This window comes from Saimiri boliviensis, chromosome 6 (genome assembly GCF_048565385.1).
Source record: "Saimiri boliviensis isolate mSaiBol1 chromosome 6, mSaiBol1.pri, whole genome shotgun sequence".
Lineage (NCBI taxonomy): Eukaryota > Metazoa > Chordata > Mammalia > Primates > Cebidae > Saimiri > Saimiri boliviensis.
Genome location: NC_133454.1, coordinates 53,018,561 through 53,038,174, shown reverse-complemented (window position 1 = coordinate 53,038,174; position 19,614 = coordinate 53,018,561). Strand labels below are relative to the sequence as shown.

At 50.7% G+C, this 19,614-nt stretch overlaps 1 protein-coding gene across 1 annotated transcript in view; it reads left to right on the top strand.

Annotated features, from left to right (window-relative positions):
• DSCAML1 (DS cell adhesion molecule like 1) overlaps positions 1 to 19,614 on the top strand; it is a 362,988-nt gene that overhangs the window by 300,094 nt on the left and 43,280 nt on the right. Inside the window, exons 12-16 of the mRNA XM_039470605.2 lie at positions 6,489 to 6,688; positions 7,274 to 7,370; positions 7,982 to 8,110; positions 16,881 to 17,048; positions 18,752 to 18,822. Coding sequence (XP_039326539.2) covers positions 6,489 to 6,688; positions 7,274 to 7,370; positions 7,982 to 8,110; positions 16,881 to 17,048; positions 18,752 to 18,822 — 665 coding nt within the window. The remainder of the gene's footprint in view (positions 1 to 6,488; positions 6,689 to 7,273; positions 7,371 to 7,981; positions 8,111 to 16,880; positions 17,049 to 18,751; positions 18,823 to 19,614) is intronic.

Genomic DNA, 19,614 nt, shown 5'->3' with positions numbered 1-19,614 from the left:
CCTGCTTTGTCAGGGGAACTCGGGCACATGGGTGGCCACGGAGCTTCGTCAAGAAATACATCAAGACACAGGCTTTGGAGCCTGACATAATAGCAGTGCCTACCTCAGATGAGTTTATTCATGGAAAGTTCTTAGAATCCTGTCAGGACATTGTAAGCACCCAATAAAAGGGAACTATAAAGTGTGCGAGTGGAGAAAGTACGTGCACTTATGAACTGCAGCAATGTGGATGGATGTGTGTTAAACACGCACATTAGGGCATTGGCATGCAACAGATCATCGCATCAGGTTATATGTGTGTCATGCCGTGAGTGGGTTTATGGTAAGGGCGTCAGAGCATGGGCTGTGAGGGTGACTGTGTGTTGAGGTGTGTTTCTGACACTACCCCTGTGTGTGTGGTGTGTGTGTGTGTCTGTGTGTGTGAGCCTGTGGGTCAGGATTTGTACTCCTGGTGATTGCATATGACCATCTCCCTAGGGAATTTCATGGTGGCTGCCTTCATTCACCCAGAAAGCCCGATGGGGTACAACTGGTCTCCATATAGAGAGGGTTCAATATTGTTTATTACTGCAACTCAGTGGAGCAGAGAGACCTTATAGTCCAGAGCAAGAAGTAAGGGGGAGGTGGAAGGAGGCAAAGGATTGATGGGGCAGGCACCTGTACCCTAAACTTGCCACTATTAGGGGGCTGCCTTGTTAAGCCCAGCAGTACAGAGCTAGGAGAGCTGAAGCTCCTATTTATGGACACAGGAGGACACCGTGGTCCTTGGAAGCTGGGTGCAGGGCCTGATGGAGGGGCACAGTGGCAGAGTTCTCTATTCTGGTTAGTTGGCAGAAGGACTGTAGGGCAGGGAGAAGAGGGCAGGCTGAACACTCCTATCTGCAAGGACAACGAGTACTCTGATTCATAGAAAATCACTTCGCCAGACCATGAGCCACATTCCCAGATCATCTTACCCTCACCTGAGACCCAGGCACCCCCAAGGGCCCAAAGACAAGGGGCCCAGATCCAGGCCTTACTTGATGCCTCTCTGTGAGGCCATAGGTTGTCTGCTTCCAGGGCAGGGAACTCGCTGCCTCCCATTGTAGCCCTTTCCCCAAACAGCAGAAAATACTAGAACATTCCTTCTTAGGCCAAGTAGGAGGCCTTCCCTTCCTCCTTTGCAGTGTCTCTCCCTTGCCCCCTGGGTTACCAATTCCCAGTTCTCAGCATGCTTTGAAGTCGGCCCATCTTCCTGGTCGCAATCCAGACTGTCATTGTCCTTTGTCAAATAGGGTCCCCAGAACAAGACCTGATATTTCATGGGTAATGTTAGGAACAGGTACCCCGAGCTTGTAATTATGAGTCCTAGAGAGCTGAGAAATGGCTTTCCCAGTGATGCCTGGCCGCCCACCTTTCCCAGCATCGCTGTGTATTCAGTACTGCCCCCTGCAATCCATCCTCTTTTAAGATGCTCTTCTGCTTACCAGCAATGTGACCTTGGGCAAATTGCTTCCTTGCACAGCCTCAGTTTCTTCATTTGCCAAAGGAAGGGTCTGTGTAGCTGATCTATACCAGTGCCATTTAGTAGAACCATAACGTGAGCCAAATAATATGTAATTTAAAATCCTCTCTGTCACATGTTCCAAAAAAAAATTTTTTTAAAGAAAGAGGTGACATTAATTGTAATAGTATGTTCTATTTAACTCCATACATCTAAAATAGTAACATGTGGTCAATATAAAACTTAATGACGACCAGGCCCAGTGGCTCACGCCTGTAATCCCAGCACTTTGGAAGGCCGAAGCTGGTAGATCACCTGAGGTCAGGAGTTCCAGACCAGTCTGACCAACATGGTGAAACCCCATCTCTACTAAAAATACAAAAATTGACCGGGCGTGGTGGCGCACACTTGTAATCCCAGCTGCTTGGGAGGCTGAGGCAGGAGAATCACTTGAACTCAGGAGGTGGAGGTTGCAGTGAGCTGAGATTGCACCACTGCACTCCAACCTAGGCAACAAGAGTGAGATTCCACCTCAAAAAATACATAGATATTTTACATTCGTTTTTTTCTTTCTACATTTTTGAAATCCAGTGTATGTTTTACACTTATCACACACCCCAATTTGGGCTGGCTGTATTTCAAGTGCCCATTGGCCCCATGTGGCCGGCAGCTGCTACACATTCAGCAGAGCAGGGCTTCATCTGGGCTCTGCAATGCTAGAATGCTAGGATTCTGTGGAATCGCCTCGCAAGTGACACCTGAAGCCAGTAACTTGTACACATGTATTTTCTGAACTTGTAGGAGTAATAGACATGGGTCTTATACAGCCTTCTACTTCCCAGATTCACTTTTAGGGGCAAGGCCTGGAAGGAAGCTGGTAGTACTCCCATGAAAGGATATACGCCCATCTTACCACACCAGGGTTCTGTTTTCCTTCTCGCATGAGGCACGCGCCTTTCACGTCCGCCATTTGCACATCCGCCATTTTGGACGTAACTTCATTGTTCAGCAAACCCAGTTTTGCTAACTGGCTGATTGCATTCACCTGCACTGGCACGGATGGAAAAGGAAATGACTTCTGACCTAGTTTTCTCTTCGGGTCTTTTCTGTGGAGTCTGGTAATGCCTATCAAGCCACACAGCCTTTTTCTTGCCACTTGTCTGTGTAAACTAGTCCTTATTACCTATTACCCAGGTGTCTTGAATTCAAGGTCTCATTATACCAGCCCAGTGGGGTTCTGGCTATCAAACTACAACCGGCCAGAGCCGGCTGCAGTGGGTATAGCCTATGGCACAAGGAACCATTGGCCAGGCCAAAAAGAGCCACTTTGAGCACTTCAATGGAGGTTGACTCTGGCCGGGTCATCTATTGCCTGGGTACCACATTCTCTGACATTTGCTTTCAGTACCACAGTCTACCTTCAGGCCACAGACCTAGGCTTTTTTCCCCTACCCAAAAGACCCTTCTGCTGCCACATAAACTGAAAGACATTCGTCTATGTTGCAAGTTACATGTTTCTATAAAAAAGAGCTCCTGCCTTGATGGAAGCCCTTAAGGATAGAAATAGAACCCAGGTTTCTCAGCAGCTGCTGTGTGGCAGGCAGTTTACCTATGTGAGTTCACTTTATGTGGGTTCACTTTGTCCTCACAATGCTCTGTGGGGCTCAAAGAAGTTGGCTTTAAGGGATGGAAGGCCACATAGCTCACAGCCACAGAAGCAGATCCCGGGCTGGGCTGGTCCCCAAGCCCCTCAAGCTTCTCTCTTCCTCCCGTAAACGGGCTCCCCTGAACTGGCCCTGAACTAGGGGACTGTGAGGAGAGCATTAGGCTGTGCCATCCTAAGCTGGTAGGAGGGTGAAGGGACTCTGTCTCAGGCCCCAGAAGGGCTGAGGGGCCAAGGATCCCTGGGGACCCTGCTGTCCCTGGCTGCCCACAGCGCTGAACAAACCTGACTAGAAAGACAAGTTCCCTGAAGTGAGAATGGCATGTATGGACACACAGGTCGTGCACTGCTCAAAGGTGCATAGCCTCAGGGGTGGATGGGGTCTGAAACGTGGTCCCTGCTCCCACTGGCTTAGCTGTGGCTCCTGGCACCAGGTAGCATCCAGTCAGAGGCATGGTGAGGGTGCCTTTGTAATTCACACCCAAGCCCTGGGCGGGCTAGTGCAGGCCTGCCTGGGGAACAGAACAGAGATGTGCTGCGGAGCTGTGACGTCTTCCTACCAAAGAAAGACCCTCCCAGCCCCACTTACACACACACACACACACACACACACACACACACACACACACACTGTTCCCCTGCACCTCTGTGGCTTCAGCAGCAACCTCTCAGGAACAGGATTCCTCCCCAGGAAGGAGGCCTCAGGGCCTGACCCACGGGGTCACAGGCCACAGTCCCCTTATGAGCCTCCCCCACACCCGAGCATCTCAATCCGCCAATAAAAAATGGAGGCATCTGCAATGCAAGGCCCGACTTGTTGATGTAAAATCTTACTCTATATTCCACCCAGGTTTATACGAGTGAATTATGCAAATCTTTGATGGAAAAATATTCCTCCGCACATCCTTGAGAGTGTAAAACCTTAGTCAATAATTCATACTCGGATGTCTCTGACTGCAGGCTTTTTCTTCATTATAACTTGCACCTCGTTATTTGTCTTTCGCATTTTATTGTATATCCTAGCGTAATGCCATGCATTATAAAATTTATCTGCTTCATTATTTGATGAGCTGGGGCTGGGGATTGTGCTGAGAGGCTGGTGCAGGGGCCTGGGGGCCAGGGCTGTCGTCAGCATCAAGTCCTGCATGACAAGGCAGCAGAGGAGGTGGCTTGCTGTGTGGTGTGACTTCAGGGAGCCAGAAACCTCCCTTCATCCCCCCACACCTGTCCCAGACATCTCCTTGCCCACGGACTGGTGTCAGATGGCACTGTGCAGCTCTGTGGCTCCCCTCATTTCTTCAAAGGCTTATTTGTCCACAAAAGTCAGATGTCCCTGGAGAGTTTGCTGGGAAGAACTTTGAGCAGGCCTTTAAAAATGGGGGAAGAAAGAAACCCTGAGAATACCTGGAAGGAAGGAGGAGAAAGGGCCAGCTGTCAAAATGGAGCAGAGGGTGGGGGGACGAGGAGAGGGGGTGGGCAGAGGACTGGGTTTTGAGGAGAGAGAAGACAAAGCCCTTTTTTGCACAATTGCCCAAAGCAGGCCAGTGACCAGAATAGGGTGAGCTGGTCTCTGCTGTGACAAGAGGTCTTCTTCTGAATGGGGTCAGGGTGAGGGGTTTCTGATTCTTACACCCAAGGACAGCCCCTCCCCATTTATATACTCCAAGATGGCTCCTGGGCAGCCCACCTAAGACAAGAGCCAATGGAAGGTAAACTTTCCCAGAGAAGAAAAGGGTGAGGATAGTCTCCAGCAGCACCAAATCACTCACTTTCCTGGGACCTGCCCTGCTGTATCTGCCTTGGAGCCTCGGCTCAAGCAGATTCCCCTGCCTGGGCACCCTTCACTCTGTTCTCCCCATTTACGTCCTGCCGGGTCAGGAACTATGCATTTCCCCCAGCGTAGGACTCACCACTCTTCACGAAATTGCTAGTCTTGTCTGTTCTCACCACTAGAGTGAAACTCCCTGAGATCATCGGAGTTTCAAACGAGATCAGGCCATGTCTATCCTGTTCACTGTCAGCTCCAGAACCCAGGACAAGACCTGGCACATAGTAGGTCTCAATAAATCCTTGCTGAATGGCTGGACTGTGCCTTCCCCAATGCCCCTCAGTCAAAGTTAATGTCTCCTAACCCTTCAGTGAAACACTCATCAGATTTTCCTCCAGTTCATGTGGCCCATGCAAGTATTTCTCCCCCTCCCTATGGAGGCAAGGACCCTGTCTCATTGTCATGGTACGCCCCTAGCCTGGCACAAGGTCTCATGGTGGCATAAGTACCCCATGTGTTTCATTGAGTTGGCTGGAAGAGAAAGAGGGACAGGGTTTTGCTGCAGCTGAGACCATCTTTCCCTGTCCTTCCCCTCCTGCTCCTGCTGCAGAAGGTGCTCAAGCCCAGAGGAGGGGCCGGTGACTGACAGCCTTCTTGTCTGGACAGTAGGGACGGGGCTTCTGATGACCAGCCTGGGCCCTGGTTGTTTGGTGGTGATTTTTTTAGTCCAGTCCCATTAACACCACTGTGGGTCTTAATTGCGGTAGTGGTGCCCAGGGTATTCCTTTGTATCTCGTTTGAAAGAACAGGAGGGAGATAAACAAGCCTTAGCTATAGAGAAAAAGCAGAGCCTTGGTGCTTTTAAGAAGGGTTCTTAACATGGGGTCCACAGGCCTCCAGAAGCTCTATAGATCTGATTCGGGGGATCCATGAATGTGGGTAGAGGGAAAATCACATTTTTTCACTAACAGCTAACTGAAATTCAGTATTTCCTTCCATTTTAACATAAGCAGCAAAGCACAGCAATAGCAGCCCCTGTGACTGTGGCCAGCAGAAATCCTCAGATATGCTCCCATCACATCACAGTGATTGCAGATATCTCAAAATATCACTTTACATGCAGCACTATTACAGGATCATAGTGATATAAGACAGCAATTACACAAGCTACCACTGGATTCTATTTTATAAAGAGTAGTAAAGAACACATACTGATATGTGATATACAATATCAAAGGTTTGCTTGTTCATGTTTTTAATATTTACGCAACCATATTTCAATATAACTGGTTTCCTTTGTAGTTCTACGTATGGCATACATGTAAAGGCATTCTGAATCCAGTCCACTGCCTCCCCGGAGGAGAAATGTGGGAACCCCTGGTGAAGAGGGAGGCTGCCCCAGTCATGGATGGGGCAGGGGAGAAGGGACAGGCCAGTGGGGTTCCCTGTACTCCTTTATTGGAGCCTCTCCTCAGGAAGGGGTGGCTGGGCGGGGGCTTCTATGTAGGGCAGGCGTGCCTCCTCCAGGCTGGCCTCTCGACCCTCATTGGGCCTCCTCCGCCTCCACCCTGCAGTCCCGGCCATGATCACTTCCCACCCCAACACCACCATCGCCATCAAGGGCCATGCGAAAGAGCTGAACTGCACCGCACGGGGTGAGAGGCCCATCATCATCCGCTGGGAGAAGGGGGACACGGTCATCGACCCTGACCGCGTCATGAGGTACGCCATTGCCACCAAAGACAATGGCGACGAGGTCATCTCCACGCTGAAGGTGAGCGCCCCCACCCCAGTCCTGGGGGACCCCGACTCTCAGAGAGTGGGGAGCCTGCAACTATTACATCTACATCCAGGAGGCAAATGGGGAGTCTGGAACCCCCTCCCCACACCCCAAAAATGTACCTCCCCTTTCCCATCTATTCCCCTCTCCATCCAGGACTCTCTGTCTCAGAACTTCACTGTAACTCCTTTCTGACAATCCCACAGCAGTTAAATGTGGTTTCCTCAGTCCTGCCTTCTTTTCTGGAACCCCGGAGGCTCCGTTCTCCCTTTTGGGATCTCTCAGCCCCTCTTACTCCCCTGGGACCCCCACAGCTTCTCTCACTCCGCTAGGACTCCTCAGCCCCTCCCTCCCTCCCCACTTCCCTCCCGTGTCCCCCAGCTCCCCCTTCCCCATGAAGCCCTCCATACTTCATCTTCAGAAGTCCCTGGGAAGAGAAAGCCTTGACAAAGCCCCTGTGGGTCCCCCTCCCAGAACAAGAGGGCCTTGCTAATAGCCCTGGGGTGGCCCCTTCGGCTGACCAGCTCTAAAAGACTCTCCATGTCTCCTCCCTCTCCTTCTCCTGCTGGTGGTCTCTAGCTCAAGCCAGCCGACCGTGGGGACTCTGTGTTCTTCAGCTGCCATGCCATCAACTCGTATGGGGAGGACCGGGGCTTGATTCAACTTACTGTGCAAGGTACAGTCACCTGCCTCTCCCTTCCCATCCCACCTCCCAGGGCCCAGGGGTGCACTAACTCCACCTCAAAGAGCAGGGGCCACAGCCTACGCCATGGTGGAGGAAGACAGGAAGCAGCCTTCTGGGGAAAAGCCTCCCACCACCTGCCCTCCTGCCCAGAGTAGGGAGATAGGACCTTTCCAGGAACGTAGAAAGCAAAAGTTTGCGATGGCTGCAGTGGCCAGAGATTCCACCGCCAGTTCTGGGGAGGGGTGGAGGAGTTCAGGTTCCTGGGTCCAGACCCCTGCAGGAGGTGTGGGAAGGGAAAGTCAAGAGCTGGGAGCGTTGGAAGGGGGAAGGTGCCGTCAGCTCACAAGAATCCCTGCAGAAAAGCCAGCCCTCTCCCAGACAAAGAACAAGATGGCAGCAAGACAGTAGAGCAAGCCAGGCCTCCTCAGCCTCCCAGCCCGGCTGCTGGCCTCCCCCAGCCCCCACACTGCTCAAACCCCAGGGTGTCAGAGTCCTTGGCTAGACCCAGATGACGCCAATCCCCAAGGCTAAGCAGGAGGCCAAGCTCCCTGCTGCCCTCCTCACTTCCCTCCCCTCCCTTCTCCTCCCCTGCTGCACCCCAGAGCCTCCGGACCCCCCAGAGCTGGAGATCCGGGAGGTGAAGGCCCGGAGCATGAACCTGCGCTGGACCCAGCGATTTGACGGGAACAGCATCATCACGGGCTTCGACATTGAATACAAGAACAAATCAGGTAGGCGCTGGGCCAGGAGGGCGACGGCTTGGCCTGCCATGGCCCCTTGTGCCATATGTCCTGCCTGTGCCCCTCTGGAGGGACAGCCCCTAGGTCAAGGGCTGCCCAACCAAGGCAGACACATGAACACCCACCAGTGCATAAGCAGCTGTGGCTTCTGAAGGGAGGGACACTGGCTGAGCCAGGAGTCCAGGTGGAAGATGGAGGCCCCTAGTTGATGGTTAGTGATGTCAGCTCCTTTCCAGAACTGTCCCTGGGCCAGGATCACCAAGGGTGGTCCGATTTGAAGCCATGTAAAGGCTTCATGTAAACCCAGGGCTGTGGGCTGCCTCTGGCATCAGAGGCATCACGGGTTTGGCCAGGTCATTTGGATGGTCTTGGTCTGGGATGAGGAGGATGACTGGAGATCAGAGAGCTGGTCCTAAGAATGGTCCCTACGAGTGGGTCATTGAGGAATAGGAGGCCCTGGAAAAACTTGGTCCTCAGTTTCCTCTAAAAACCCCTCCCGCCTGGGTGTGGTGGCTCACATTTGTAATCCCAACACTTTGAGAGGCCAAGGCAGGCAGATCACCTGAGGTCAGGAGTTCAAGACCAGCCTGGTCAACATGGTGAAACTCTGTCTCTACTAAAAATACAAAAATTAGCCAGGCATGGTGGTGGATGCCTGTAATCCCAGCTACTCAGGAGGCTAAGGCAGGAGAATTTGTTGAACCTGGGAGGCCGAAGTTGCAGTGAGCCAAGATTGCACTACTGCACTCCAGCCTGGTGGCAGAGTGAGACTCCATCTTGAAAAAATAAAAATAAATTTAAAAATCCCTTCCTGGAGCCCTCCTCTGACTCGAGCTGGCTGCTGTGGGGCCGCCCCACCACTATGAGGCACCGTGGGGCACCATGGGTACCTGGCATCTGGGGAGACTGCCGTGGGTCCCATGGTTGGGTGGCAGGAATGGCAAGAAGGGGGCCTTGGAGGGGAATAGAGGGCACCTGGGTGGCTTCACAGCCGAGGTCAGAAGAAAACAGACGTCTCTTTTGTTCTTTCTGAATTCAATAGCATAAGCCTGTATTCACTCCTCAAAATAATTACAAATTAAGTTAATTACAAATAAAGCATAGAAAAGAGTAGAGTCTGGATTATTCAATCTTCCTCAGTCTCCTTCCCCCACGAGCTCAACTCCTCTTATGGATCTTTGCTTAGATGGGAGGTTTCATTTTCTCCTAAAGCCTTCCAGACTCTTCCATTCCCACTTAGCACGGCAGTGGCCATTGGCCAGCCAGCTGTCCTCTCCTCTTGATTGGCCAATTCCTATTCCCTTTGCATTTCCAGCACCTGGCACAGGACCCAGCCACACAGTAGATGCTCAGCAAGTGTTGGCGAGTGAGTTGAAGTGAGACATGTGAAAGCGAATCTCCAGGCTGTGTCCCCCTCTTGAGAAATCACTCTGTCCAGGGCTCTGGGTCAGTCATCTTTGATACACATGTCGACAGAGACAAATCCTATTCTCAGAAGCTTCTGGTCTAGTTGCAGTCAGCCACCCAGGAGTTCAACCTGAGTGCAGGAGGGTCACAGATCCAAGGAGGGCCTTCAGCCAACAGGGGTTATCTGAGAAGGCATCTTTCTGGCCCCCTGTAGGTGCCGCATTGAGCTGGATCTTGGGTACAGAAAGGCAACAGGCCAAGATCTTGAGAGAGCGAAGGACAGAGACGAAGGGAGGGTGCAGTGCACTCCAGGGAGCAGCCTATGATCAAGCACAGGGGCTCAGAGATGCAATTCATGGGCAGTAAGTCTACAAAGGTGCTTTGGGGCCAGGTTGGAAGGGAGGCCTCTGGGCTGAGCTTTCATTTTGCTGGGGAAGGTCACTGAGAGCCACTAACAACGTCTGAGCTCCCAGGGGGAGACTTGAGCAACACGGTGCCTTAGAAGAATGAATGTGAGTAGAAGAAATTGGTATCCAGGAGAAAAGCAAGGAGGCTGTTGCAGCCCTGCAGCTGGGGAAATGTGGTGAGGCAAAGGGGACAGAGGGGAAGAGGGGACAGAAGGGCTGACCATGTCCATGTCACATCTCAGGGCTCCCTGAGGTTGGACACAGGCCATCCAAGAGTAAACAGGAAGGGCTGGCTCCGGAGGGTGACATCCCAACATGACATTGCACACACCACCCCCCTGCCAGCGCACATCTGGGGTGGGAGGTGGATGCCTGGGCTGTCACTCGCTCCCCTCCGCCCTCCTCCTTCCCCCATGCTGCTCTGATGCCCACTGCCCCTCCACTGACCACTCTCTAATGTGTGGGAGCCCCTCCTGGGGCACCACTCAGCAGGAGCGACGTGGAGAACATCACACATCTGGAGAGCAAGGCAGAAGGCAAGGTGGCAGGGAAGAAGCTCTTCTTAGACCACATCCACGTCTTCCCCTTCTGGCTCCCCGCAAGATGAGGAACTTCAGTCAACCACCCCAGCTGGGCACGCCAGGGAGGGTAGGGAGGGTGGAGGGAGGGATGATGAAAGCTCAACCTCAGACTGCCTACCACAAGGGCTTTGCACCCTTAACAAAATAAGTCACGGGACCCAGAGCACTGAGAAGACAGCCGGTTCTTTCCATTCCTTCGGGTGGGATGGCTCCAGCAGAGCCCACCCAGCCGAGCATCTGTCACATCCTGGCATTTAGGAACTGGTCTGCCATGAGAACTGCAGTGTGCTATCACTGGAGGCAGACAGAGACCCTGGGCACCGCACAGCTTCCCCATCAGTGACGTGGGAGCGGTGATGCCTACCTCATGGGACTGTTTAGAGGATTAGAGAGAAAGCATCTATTACAGCATGAGGCTAGAGTAAACTTTTAATAAATGTGAATTTCTCTGCCTCTTCTAACTCAAATACCTTGTGCAGCAATTTATAGTCTTATGGGACTTGCAGGCTGAGATATATGTGTCTGTCAGTCAACCACATGTACTGAGTGCCAATATTTTTTTTGCAGAATCATGCACCAGCCATGTGGTAGAAAAAGAAAAAGAAATAGCAGACAGAATGGTGCCCTTGGAGCTTACAATGCAGTTGGAGTGAGAACATACACATACACGCACACACACATACACAGACACACACTCTTTCAGAACCATTACAAAGAACTACCCAATCAAGTGTAATACGCCACAAACTGTATTATGTGAGAACGGAAAAAGGTATCCAAGGGAACAGAGGATGACTCGAAGGAGGGGGTGTGCACAAGCGTATGTGGTGTGTCTAAGGGCAGCTTCCCGCACCTGTGCGATAGTGGAACGAGAACCACTGGCAAAGCCGAGGTCTTGGGCTGACCAAGTGTCAGAGCTGTGTGATCTTTAGCGACTACTTAACGTCTTTGGGCATCTCCTTATCTATAAGATGGAGGCAGGAACATTTCATTCCCAGGGAGGCCGTGAGGATTAGGGGAGTGTGATGACGTACATGGAGGTACCTAGCACCCAGCCTGGCACATGGTACCCTCCCACAGATTCCCGTCCTGAGTCTCTGTGTCCCCTCTCCCCTTCCCCCTGCCCCAGGCCACACCCATCCTGGGTCCTTACCATGGGTTTCTGACATTCTTTGCCCCAACCATGCCTTTGCCAGGATTTCTGCCATGTTGCTCATCATGCTAATTTTCCAAGGGAAATTACCGAGTCTGCCCTTTCTAAGCCATCCCACTCATGCTGACTTCTCCTGGCCCCAGGCAGCAGAGAAATAATACGTGAATGCCGAATGATAAATAGCACCGTCCACACAAATCTATCAGATGGCACTGTGCAGATTTAAAAATGCAGACACCACATTTCGCCCGTGTTCACCAAGCACCGAGCACAGGTGGGTTCTTTGAGGATGGCCCTCCCCTACACCAGCCTCATAGTGCAAACTGGTGCAGGAGCTGTGCTGGCCGCCATGGGGTGAGCTGGCCTGGTGTGGCATGGTGTTCTGTGGGAACTGGAGTGTGGCTGTCAGAGGGACTGGTGTTGGGATATCGTGTGCTGTTGTTGTGACGAAGGGAGCCTCTCCTCCATGCCGGGAAGAGATTGCCATGGGGGTCTCAAAGGCGTAATCCAAGGAGAAAATTAGAGATGCAGAATGGATTTGCTTCCTGAGCCCAGGCAGCTAAACGCTCCAGATGTGGCTTTTCTCCAAGCTGCGTCCCCTCTATGGTGAATGCATCTCCTGAAAAAGCAGAGATTCCCAGTCCCCTCTCAGCAAGCAGCCCACAGAGCAGAAGGCACTGACATCTCCCCAGCCACTTCCTTATTTTTAAGAAGAATATTTTGCATCATAAACCCTTTGATGAAGAAAGAGAGAGAGAGAGCCCTTAATGAAATATGTTAATCTGGGTAAGCCAGGCTCACATGAAAAGGAATATTAAAAGAGACAATATTCACGAAAGCCAGCTCAGTACTCTGAGAACTGAAAAGGAAAAGGAAGAAAATAGGGCCCCTGATCTCAGCTATTCAGGGGCAGGGGATGGCAGTGATCAAGTTTAGAAAATCAGCTAGAGGCTTCCAGATTGACTCTGATCCATTAGCCTGGAAAGGTTGTGGAGAGAGAGCTATTTTGTGCTAACACCAAAGATGATTTGGGAACACAAGGTCAAATCCACCTGCAAACCACTGGCGGCAAAAGCGGGAGAAAAGGAGTTGTTCTCTGGGACACTCCCCAGCCCAACCTTCCTGTGACTTACAGCTGAGTGAGGCAGGAAAGGGATTGGCGGAGAGGACATTGTGGCCACAGAGTGCAGAGGAACTCCAAGTCCCAAGTAAAGGGGAAAAACAGTAGCTCTGCTTTAAAATCAATAGCACATTGTAAGTGCCCAACACATGTGAAATTGGGGAGAGGACCAGAGTTTCAGACAGGGGTCCTGAGTTCAGGGAGTTTGGCATCTGCTTGGGCAGTTACCACTGAACAGTGAACCCTTGGGAGAGAATACTGTGGACTGAGGCAGTGGGGGGGCCCTCTAAATGCTGGCAGATTTCAGAGGAAAAGAATGGAGAAAGATAAGGCTGGGGAGGGGAGCAGGAGCCAAAGGAACAAAAGGGCAGGCTGTTGGTCCTCAAAAACACGTTGCTGCGCAAACTTGGCTTACTGCAACCTCCACCTCCTGGGTTCAAGCAATTCTTGTTGCGGAGTCTAGGTCAGGTTGTGAAATTTTACCTTTATCCTGAGAGAGAGGAAGAACTATTGAAGAATCTTATGCAAGGGAATGGCAGTATCAGATTTGTGTTTTGAGAAGACCACTCTCAGGGCCAAGACGGAATGCTCACCTGTAAGAGGGGCTCGACTGTATTTGTAGAGTGGAGGATGACTGCAGTGTGGAGAACCGCTGAAAGCAGCAGGGCATGCTGAGCATGCAGAGGGCTGGGGAAGAGGGCATGTCCCTGGTTTAAGTAGGGATGACAGTGGCGGGGCCTGAGGTAGGGATGCAGAGGGAGGGAAGTGGGGGGATTCAAGAATGACACAGAACATAAAAGCTATCACACTTGATAGGGAGGGGAGAGAAGGAAGAGTGAAGAAATTGATCGTGGTGGTGCCATCAAGATGGAAGTCAGGAAGTTGCTGGGTAAATAGGGTGTGTGGTTGAGAGTTCTGTCTTGGACAGGTTGAGCTTGAGGTATCTGTGAAATATCCAAGATGAGCCATCAACTAAAAAGTTGGCTATACGGTCTGGAGTTGGAAGGAGAGGCCCAGGCTGGATATTAATCTGGGAGGTATCAGTGCATCAATGAAAATAGAATGCGTGGTTGGGGAAAGTGCATGGCGAGAGAGAAGGAAGCCTCGGTGGAGCCTTGAAGAACCGGAGCCATTCCTGGCAGAGTAGAGGAGGAATCACCTGCACAGAGATGGAGAGAAACTGACCCAAGAGATAAGCAGAAGGCCAGAGAGTGTTTAATTAGGGAGCCAAGGGGAGAGTGTTTCCTGACGAAGGAAGAGAGGGCCAAGTGTTGGACACACCCAAGAAGCCAGGTGGGAAATTGGGTTTGGTGCCGTGAAGGTCACCTCTGCTATAGAGATGCAGCGCTGATGTCGCAGGAAGATGTGAGGAGTAAATGGTGAGAGCTTAAATTGCCCAGTGCTGCACCTGGCACACCACAGGTGCTTGGTAAATATTAGCGCCTCTTCTCCAGACACACCGACCAAGTCTCCTCCCTCTGCCTGCACTCATCAAAAACGAATGCACTGACTTGCGCTCCCTCTCCCTTTCCTATAAACATGGGCACATCAGATGTGACTTAGGAGCTGGCGCCAGCTCCTAGGATGTCACAGAGAGAAGGGAGCATCTGCCTCCACGTTGCTAGCCTGTTCTGTCCCAAACCCACAAATCAGTGCCCACAGCAGGTAGGAGCCTGTGTATTTGCAATTCCAGCTTCCCCTGCCAGCCACAAAGTGATCCTCCCATGGTTAGGGTGTTTTAAAATACAAGGAGAAAATAATGTGTTTTTGAGCACCAGCAGCCTGCCATTTTGTTCCTTTGGCTCATGAGACCAAAGAAGTAAATGCAAAACTACAGATGGGAAGCTGGGCCAGTGCCCTTCACAGATGCTGTGTGAGCAGCTATAAGCAGTGTTTTGCAAACGTCAAGATCTCAACTAACCAGAAATGGGGGGCCTGGGACAGTGCCTTCTGGTGAACCAGTTCTCCTGATTTATCAGGCATTAGGGTTGGGGGGGGGGTTGCTGTTTGTTTGTTTTTTCATTTTTGAGACTGAGTCTCGCTCTGTTGCCCAGGCTAGAGTGCAGTGGCACGATCTTGGCTCACTGCAACCTCCGCCTCCGGGATTCAAGCAATTCTCCTGTCTCAGCCTCCCGAGTAGCTGTGACTACAGGCACCCACCACCATGCCTGGCTAATTTTTGTATTTTTAGTAGACAGCGTTCACCATATTGGCCCAGGTGGTCTCAAACTCCTGACCTCAAATGATCCACCCACCTCGGCCTCCCAAAGTGCTGGGATTACAGGCATGAGCCACTGTGCCTAGCCTATCAAGCATTAGCTTTAACCAAAAAAATTTTTTTAATCTTTCTAGAATGTGCTAGCCTCCTTTCCTGATTTAGGATTTAAACTATGGTGAACATAAGTTAATCTTTTCTGCGGAGACTTTTTCATGATACTGTACTGTGGATTTAAAGGCATAGAAAATTACCTGGCACAGTGGCATCCAGACTTGCCCTGGGAACGTTTTTCAGCCCTGCTATCCGTTTGTTTCCTTGTGCTTTGTCTTTTTTTCTTTTCAAAGTAAGGTGCCAAAACAGTTATTTGGTTAAGAATCCGGGTTGTGGAAGGTTCTAGCTAAGGCTTTTTTTTTTTTTTTTTTTTTTTTTTTGGAGATGGAGTTCTACTCTCTAGCCCCGATTGCAGTGCAGTGGTGCAATCTAAGCTTACTGTAACCTCCGCCTCCCGGGTTCAAGCGATTCTCCTGCCTCAGCCTCCTGAGTAGCTGGGACTACAGACATGCCACCATGCCTGGCTAATTTTTGTATTTTTAGTAGAGACGGTTTTCACCATGTTGGCCAGCTGGTCTTGAACTCCAGACCTCAGGTGATCCACCCACCTTGGCGTCCCAAAGTTCTGGAATTATAGGCTCAGGCATTGTTAATTGCAACCCCTTCCCATTTCCTCTGGAGTCCCCTAGTAGGCGCGTGGCAAAAATATGTTGAACAGATGACTGGATTCCTCTGGAGATGCAGGGTGCTCCTAGTCACAGTATGGGCATAGGCACTGTTTAGTGACACCTGAATGGCATTAATCTGGTATTTGCCACCTCCCACAATTTTGCTAAACATCAGCCAGCCCTGAGATGGACTGCCAGTCTCTCTGGATAAATTGTGGACATGACCATCTCTTTGGTGATCTCTAACCCTAATGACTCAGAAACTGTCCCCCTGCTGGTGAAGGAAAGAGGGTAGGGTTTGGGCTGGGGACTCTGGTACTTGGTCTGTCCCCCTCAACCCTGACATATAACACTCAAGTTTGGCCGGACGCGGTGGCTCACACCTACCATCCCAGCACTTTGGGAGGCCAAGGCGGACAGATCATGAGGTCAAGAGATCGAGACCATCCTGGTCACGGTGAAACCCTGTCTCTACTAAAATACAAAAAATTTAGCCAGGCATGGTGGTGTGCACCTGTAGCCCAAGCTACTCAGGAGGCTGAGGCAGGGGAATCACTTGAACCCGGGAGATGAGTTGCAGTGAGCCAAGATCATGTCACGGCACTCCAGCCTGGTGAAAGAGCAAGACTCCATCTCAAAAAAAGAAAAAAACACTCAAGTTCATTACCTCACAAGTGCAGAAGAAAAAGAAATACAGAAGCACACACAAGAGAAGGAAAAGGGAGAGGAGACTTAGCCTACCGCTTTGCCTGGTGTCTACTGGGTAGATGGGGTGTCCCATCATTAGACCAGTTCACTGAAGTGAGGAGAGACCCAGGAAGAAGGACACTGGCCGGTCAGACCCTCAGGGAGAGTAAGCAGATGGTGATCTTGGCAGGGACCTTGGGGAACATCTCATCTGACCTCTGCCTGAAGTTTGAGCTCATATGCTGGCCAGTGGCAGAGAAGAGTCAGGCTGCTCCCAAGCTGGAGCTGCATGGGACAGACCCTTTTCACCTCCATGAAGTTGTTCAAGCCTGTGCTCTCTCTCTGCAGTCTGTGTGAGCTGGACCCCTTGGAGCATCCAACTTAAGACTGGGCTTTGCTGGTGCTTCAGGCGGGGACAGGGTCCTGGAGTTTGTCTGGCTGTGCTTTGACGTAGGTGTCTTCTCTCCAGATTCCTGGGACTTTAAGCAGTCCACACGTAACATCTCCCCCACCATCAACCAGGCCAACATCGTGGACTTGCACCCGGCATCCGTGTACAGCATCCGCATGTACTCCTTCAACAAGATTGGCCGCAGTGAACCGAGCAAGGAGCTCACCGTCAGCACTGAGGAGGCCGGTGAGCTCCTCACCCAGCCTCCCCTGCCCCGCCCCTGGTCTCAGGGGTCAGGGACACCAGGGGCCTACATCAATCCTGTTCATTGGCAATGAGCTTGCAGTTAGAGGGGGTGGGGTGGGGAAAAGCATTCTAACAGACATTTGTGTCCACCTCTGGATCTTTGAAGGCTCTTCCGTTTGACCCTTTTCCAGGTGGGGCTCCAGATACTGGGTTTGGGGGAGCTCTCTGTGGTTCTGCCCCACTCCCTTCTCCCCAGCATCTGGAAAGATCTATCTGCAAAAGATGGGGTACTGGGGTTGGATCATTTTCTATGACCCTCGTCATGGAATTTTCTTGAAAGTTTAAACAAGATTTCTCTTGCTATTTTCTTTTGTTATCATGTAACATAAAATAATGCAGAAAAGGCCGGGAACAGAGGCTTATGTCTGTAATCCCAGCAATTTGGGAGGCTAAAGCGGATGGATCATCTGAGGTCAGGAGTGCAAAACCAGCCTGGCCAACATGACGAACCCCTGTCTCTACTAAAAATACAAAAATTCGCCAGGCCCATGCCTGCGTCAGCCTCCCGAGCTGCTGCATGCCTGTAGTCCCAGCAGCTCGGGAGGCTGATGCAGGAGAATGGCTTGATCCTGGGAGGCAGAGGTTGCAGTGAGCTGAGACTGCACCACTGCACTCCAGCCTGGCAACAGAGCAAGATTCTGTCTCAAAAAAAAATGCAGAAAAATACGCATGATATTTATATGCAGTTTTATAAGCAAGCATAAGGTAAACAATGAATATAACCAGCATCCATTATCAATTAGCCAGCATGCCAGAGGTCCCCATGTAGCCCTTTCTGCTCATAACACCACCCGTCACCTTGAAGTAATCAGTATCCTGACTTTCGTGATACTAATTTTCATGCTTTTCTTTTTTGTGCTGCCACCACCATGTGTATGTGCAATAAACTGTATAGTTTAGTTTTGCCTGTTTTCCAGCAGAATGCATTCATAACATCATACTTCATATATTCTTCTGTGTCTTGCTTGTTTTCATCCATATTACTTTTGCAAGTGTCATTCATGTCATTAGCATAGCTATATAGTTTATGCTTTTTCTGTGCTGTATAGTATTCCATTATATGACTATACCACCGTGGGTTTGTCCATTCTACTGTAGATGGGCATTTAGGTTGTTTGTAGCTTGGAGCTATTACAAAAATACTTCTATAAGCATTCTTCTATGCTAGTGTATGAGTTCATGAGCTTCTCTAGGGGCTAGAAGCAGTTGTAGAATTACAGAGTCATCAAACAGGCAAATACTTCTATCTTTCACAAAAAAATACCGGGATGTTTTCTAAAGTATCATACCAATTTTCTCTCCCATAATCAGAGGATAAGAGCTCCTGCCGTTAGACATTCTTGTATGAAGTAGATACTCCATACTCTTCAACTTTTAAAAACTTTTGCCATCCTACTGGATGTACAGTAGTATCTTAGTATCATTGTTTGCTACATTTTCAGCAAATTATGTAGAATAAAGAGGAAATTGAAAACCTATAATACTTTCAGGGGAACTCAAACAAAATTTCTCTGCTCTTTGTATCTGAGCTTTGTCTTCTGCCTAGAAGCCCTCCAGCTCGGGAGGATGGGAGTGGGAACATAGAACTCCTTCCTCTTCCAAGTCTTGACTTGCAATGTCTCTTCTCCCGATACGCTGCTCAGCTCCTGATGGGCCACCCATGGATGTTACCTTGCAGCCAGTGACCTCACAGAGCATCCAGGTGACCTGGAAGGTAGGTGTGTCTAAGGCATCTCCCCCGGAATGCGTCCTTACCTCCTCTCTCCTCAATCCAGGACAGACGCTCCCAGCAGGCTTGCTAGTCTCTGGTCTTATATGATGCCCATGCCTGTTTTATCACTAAACCTAGCAAGATTTGAGGAGTGGACAGAGAAGGAGGCAAATGGCATGTCCCCCACACGCCCGCCCAGTAATCCCCGCTTGCCTCTCCTCCCTGGTTCTCTGATGGAGGTTCTGCCTGGGCTGAGATGAAAACTTGCAGTGCCAAGGGGGGAAAATGGTTCCTCCACCGTGCTGGCCCATCCTCCAAACCCCACGTGTTGTAATAAGGTTGGAAGTAGATTCGATTTTGTACCAAATTCCTCCTCTCTAACATCAGATGAAAATAACTGCCCTCCCTACCTCTGAGGGTGGAGGAACTGTGGAGAAAAAAGACGAGTATGTGCAACAGCCATTTCTAAGGACAAAGACCTGTAAACTATAGGGGGTGACTGAAGCATCTGTTACTTAAGAAAAATCTTTGGGGAGATTCCACAGCTGGGCAGAGAAACAGAACAGAAGGACCTTGAGCAGGACCCAGAAATGCGTCCCTGGTCAGCTCTGGCCCTACCACCAAATCCCTCCTTGGGTACCGAAGGACCGGCAGTCCTGGGGTTTCCTGTCTCACTGCATCCTCCGGTCTCCGAGTGCTTTCTCTTTACCAACTTACCCGATCCTCTCCTCTTTCCTGGGAAGCAGCCAGAGAAGTCACTTTTATCCCCTTCCACCAGAGGAGGCTGTGGAGACG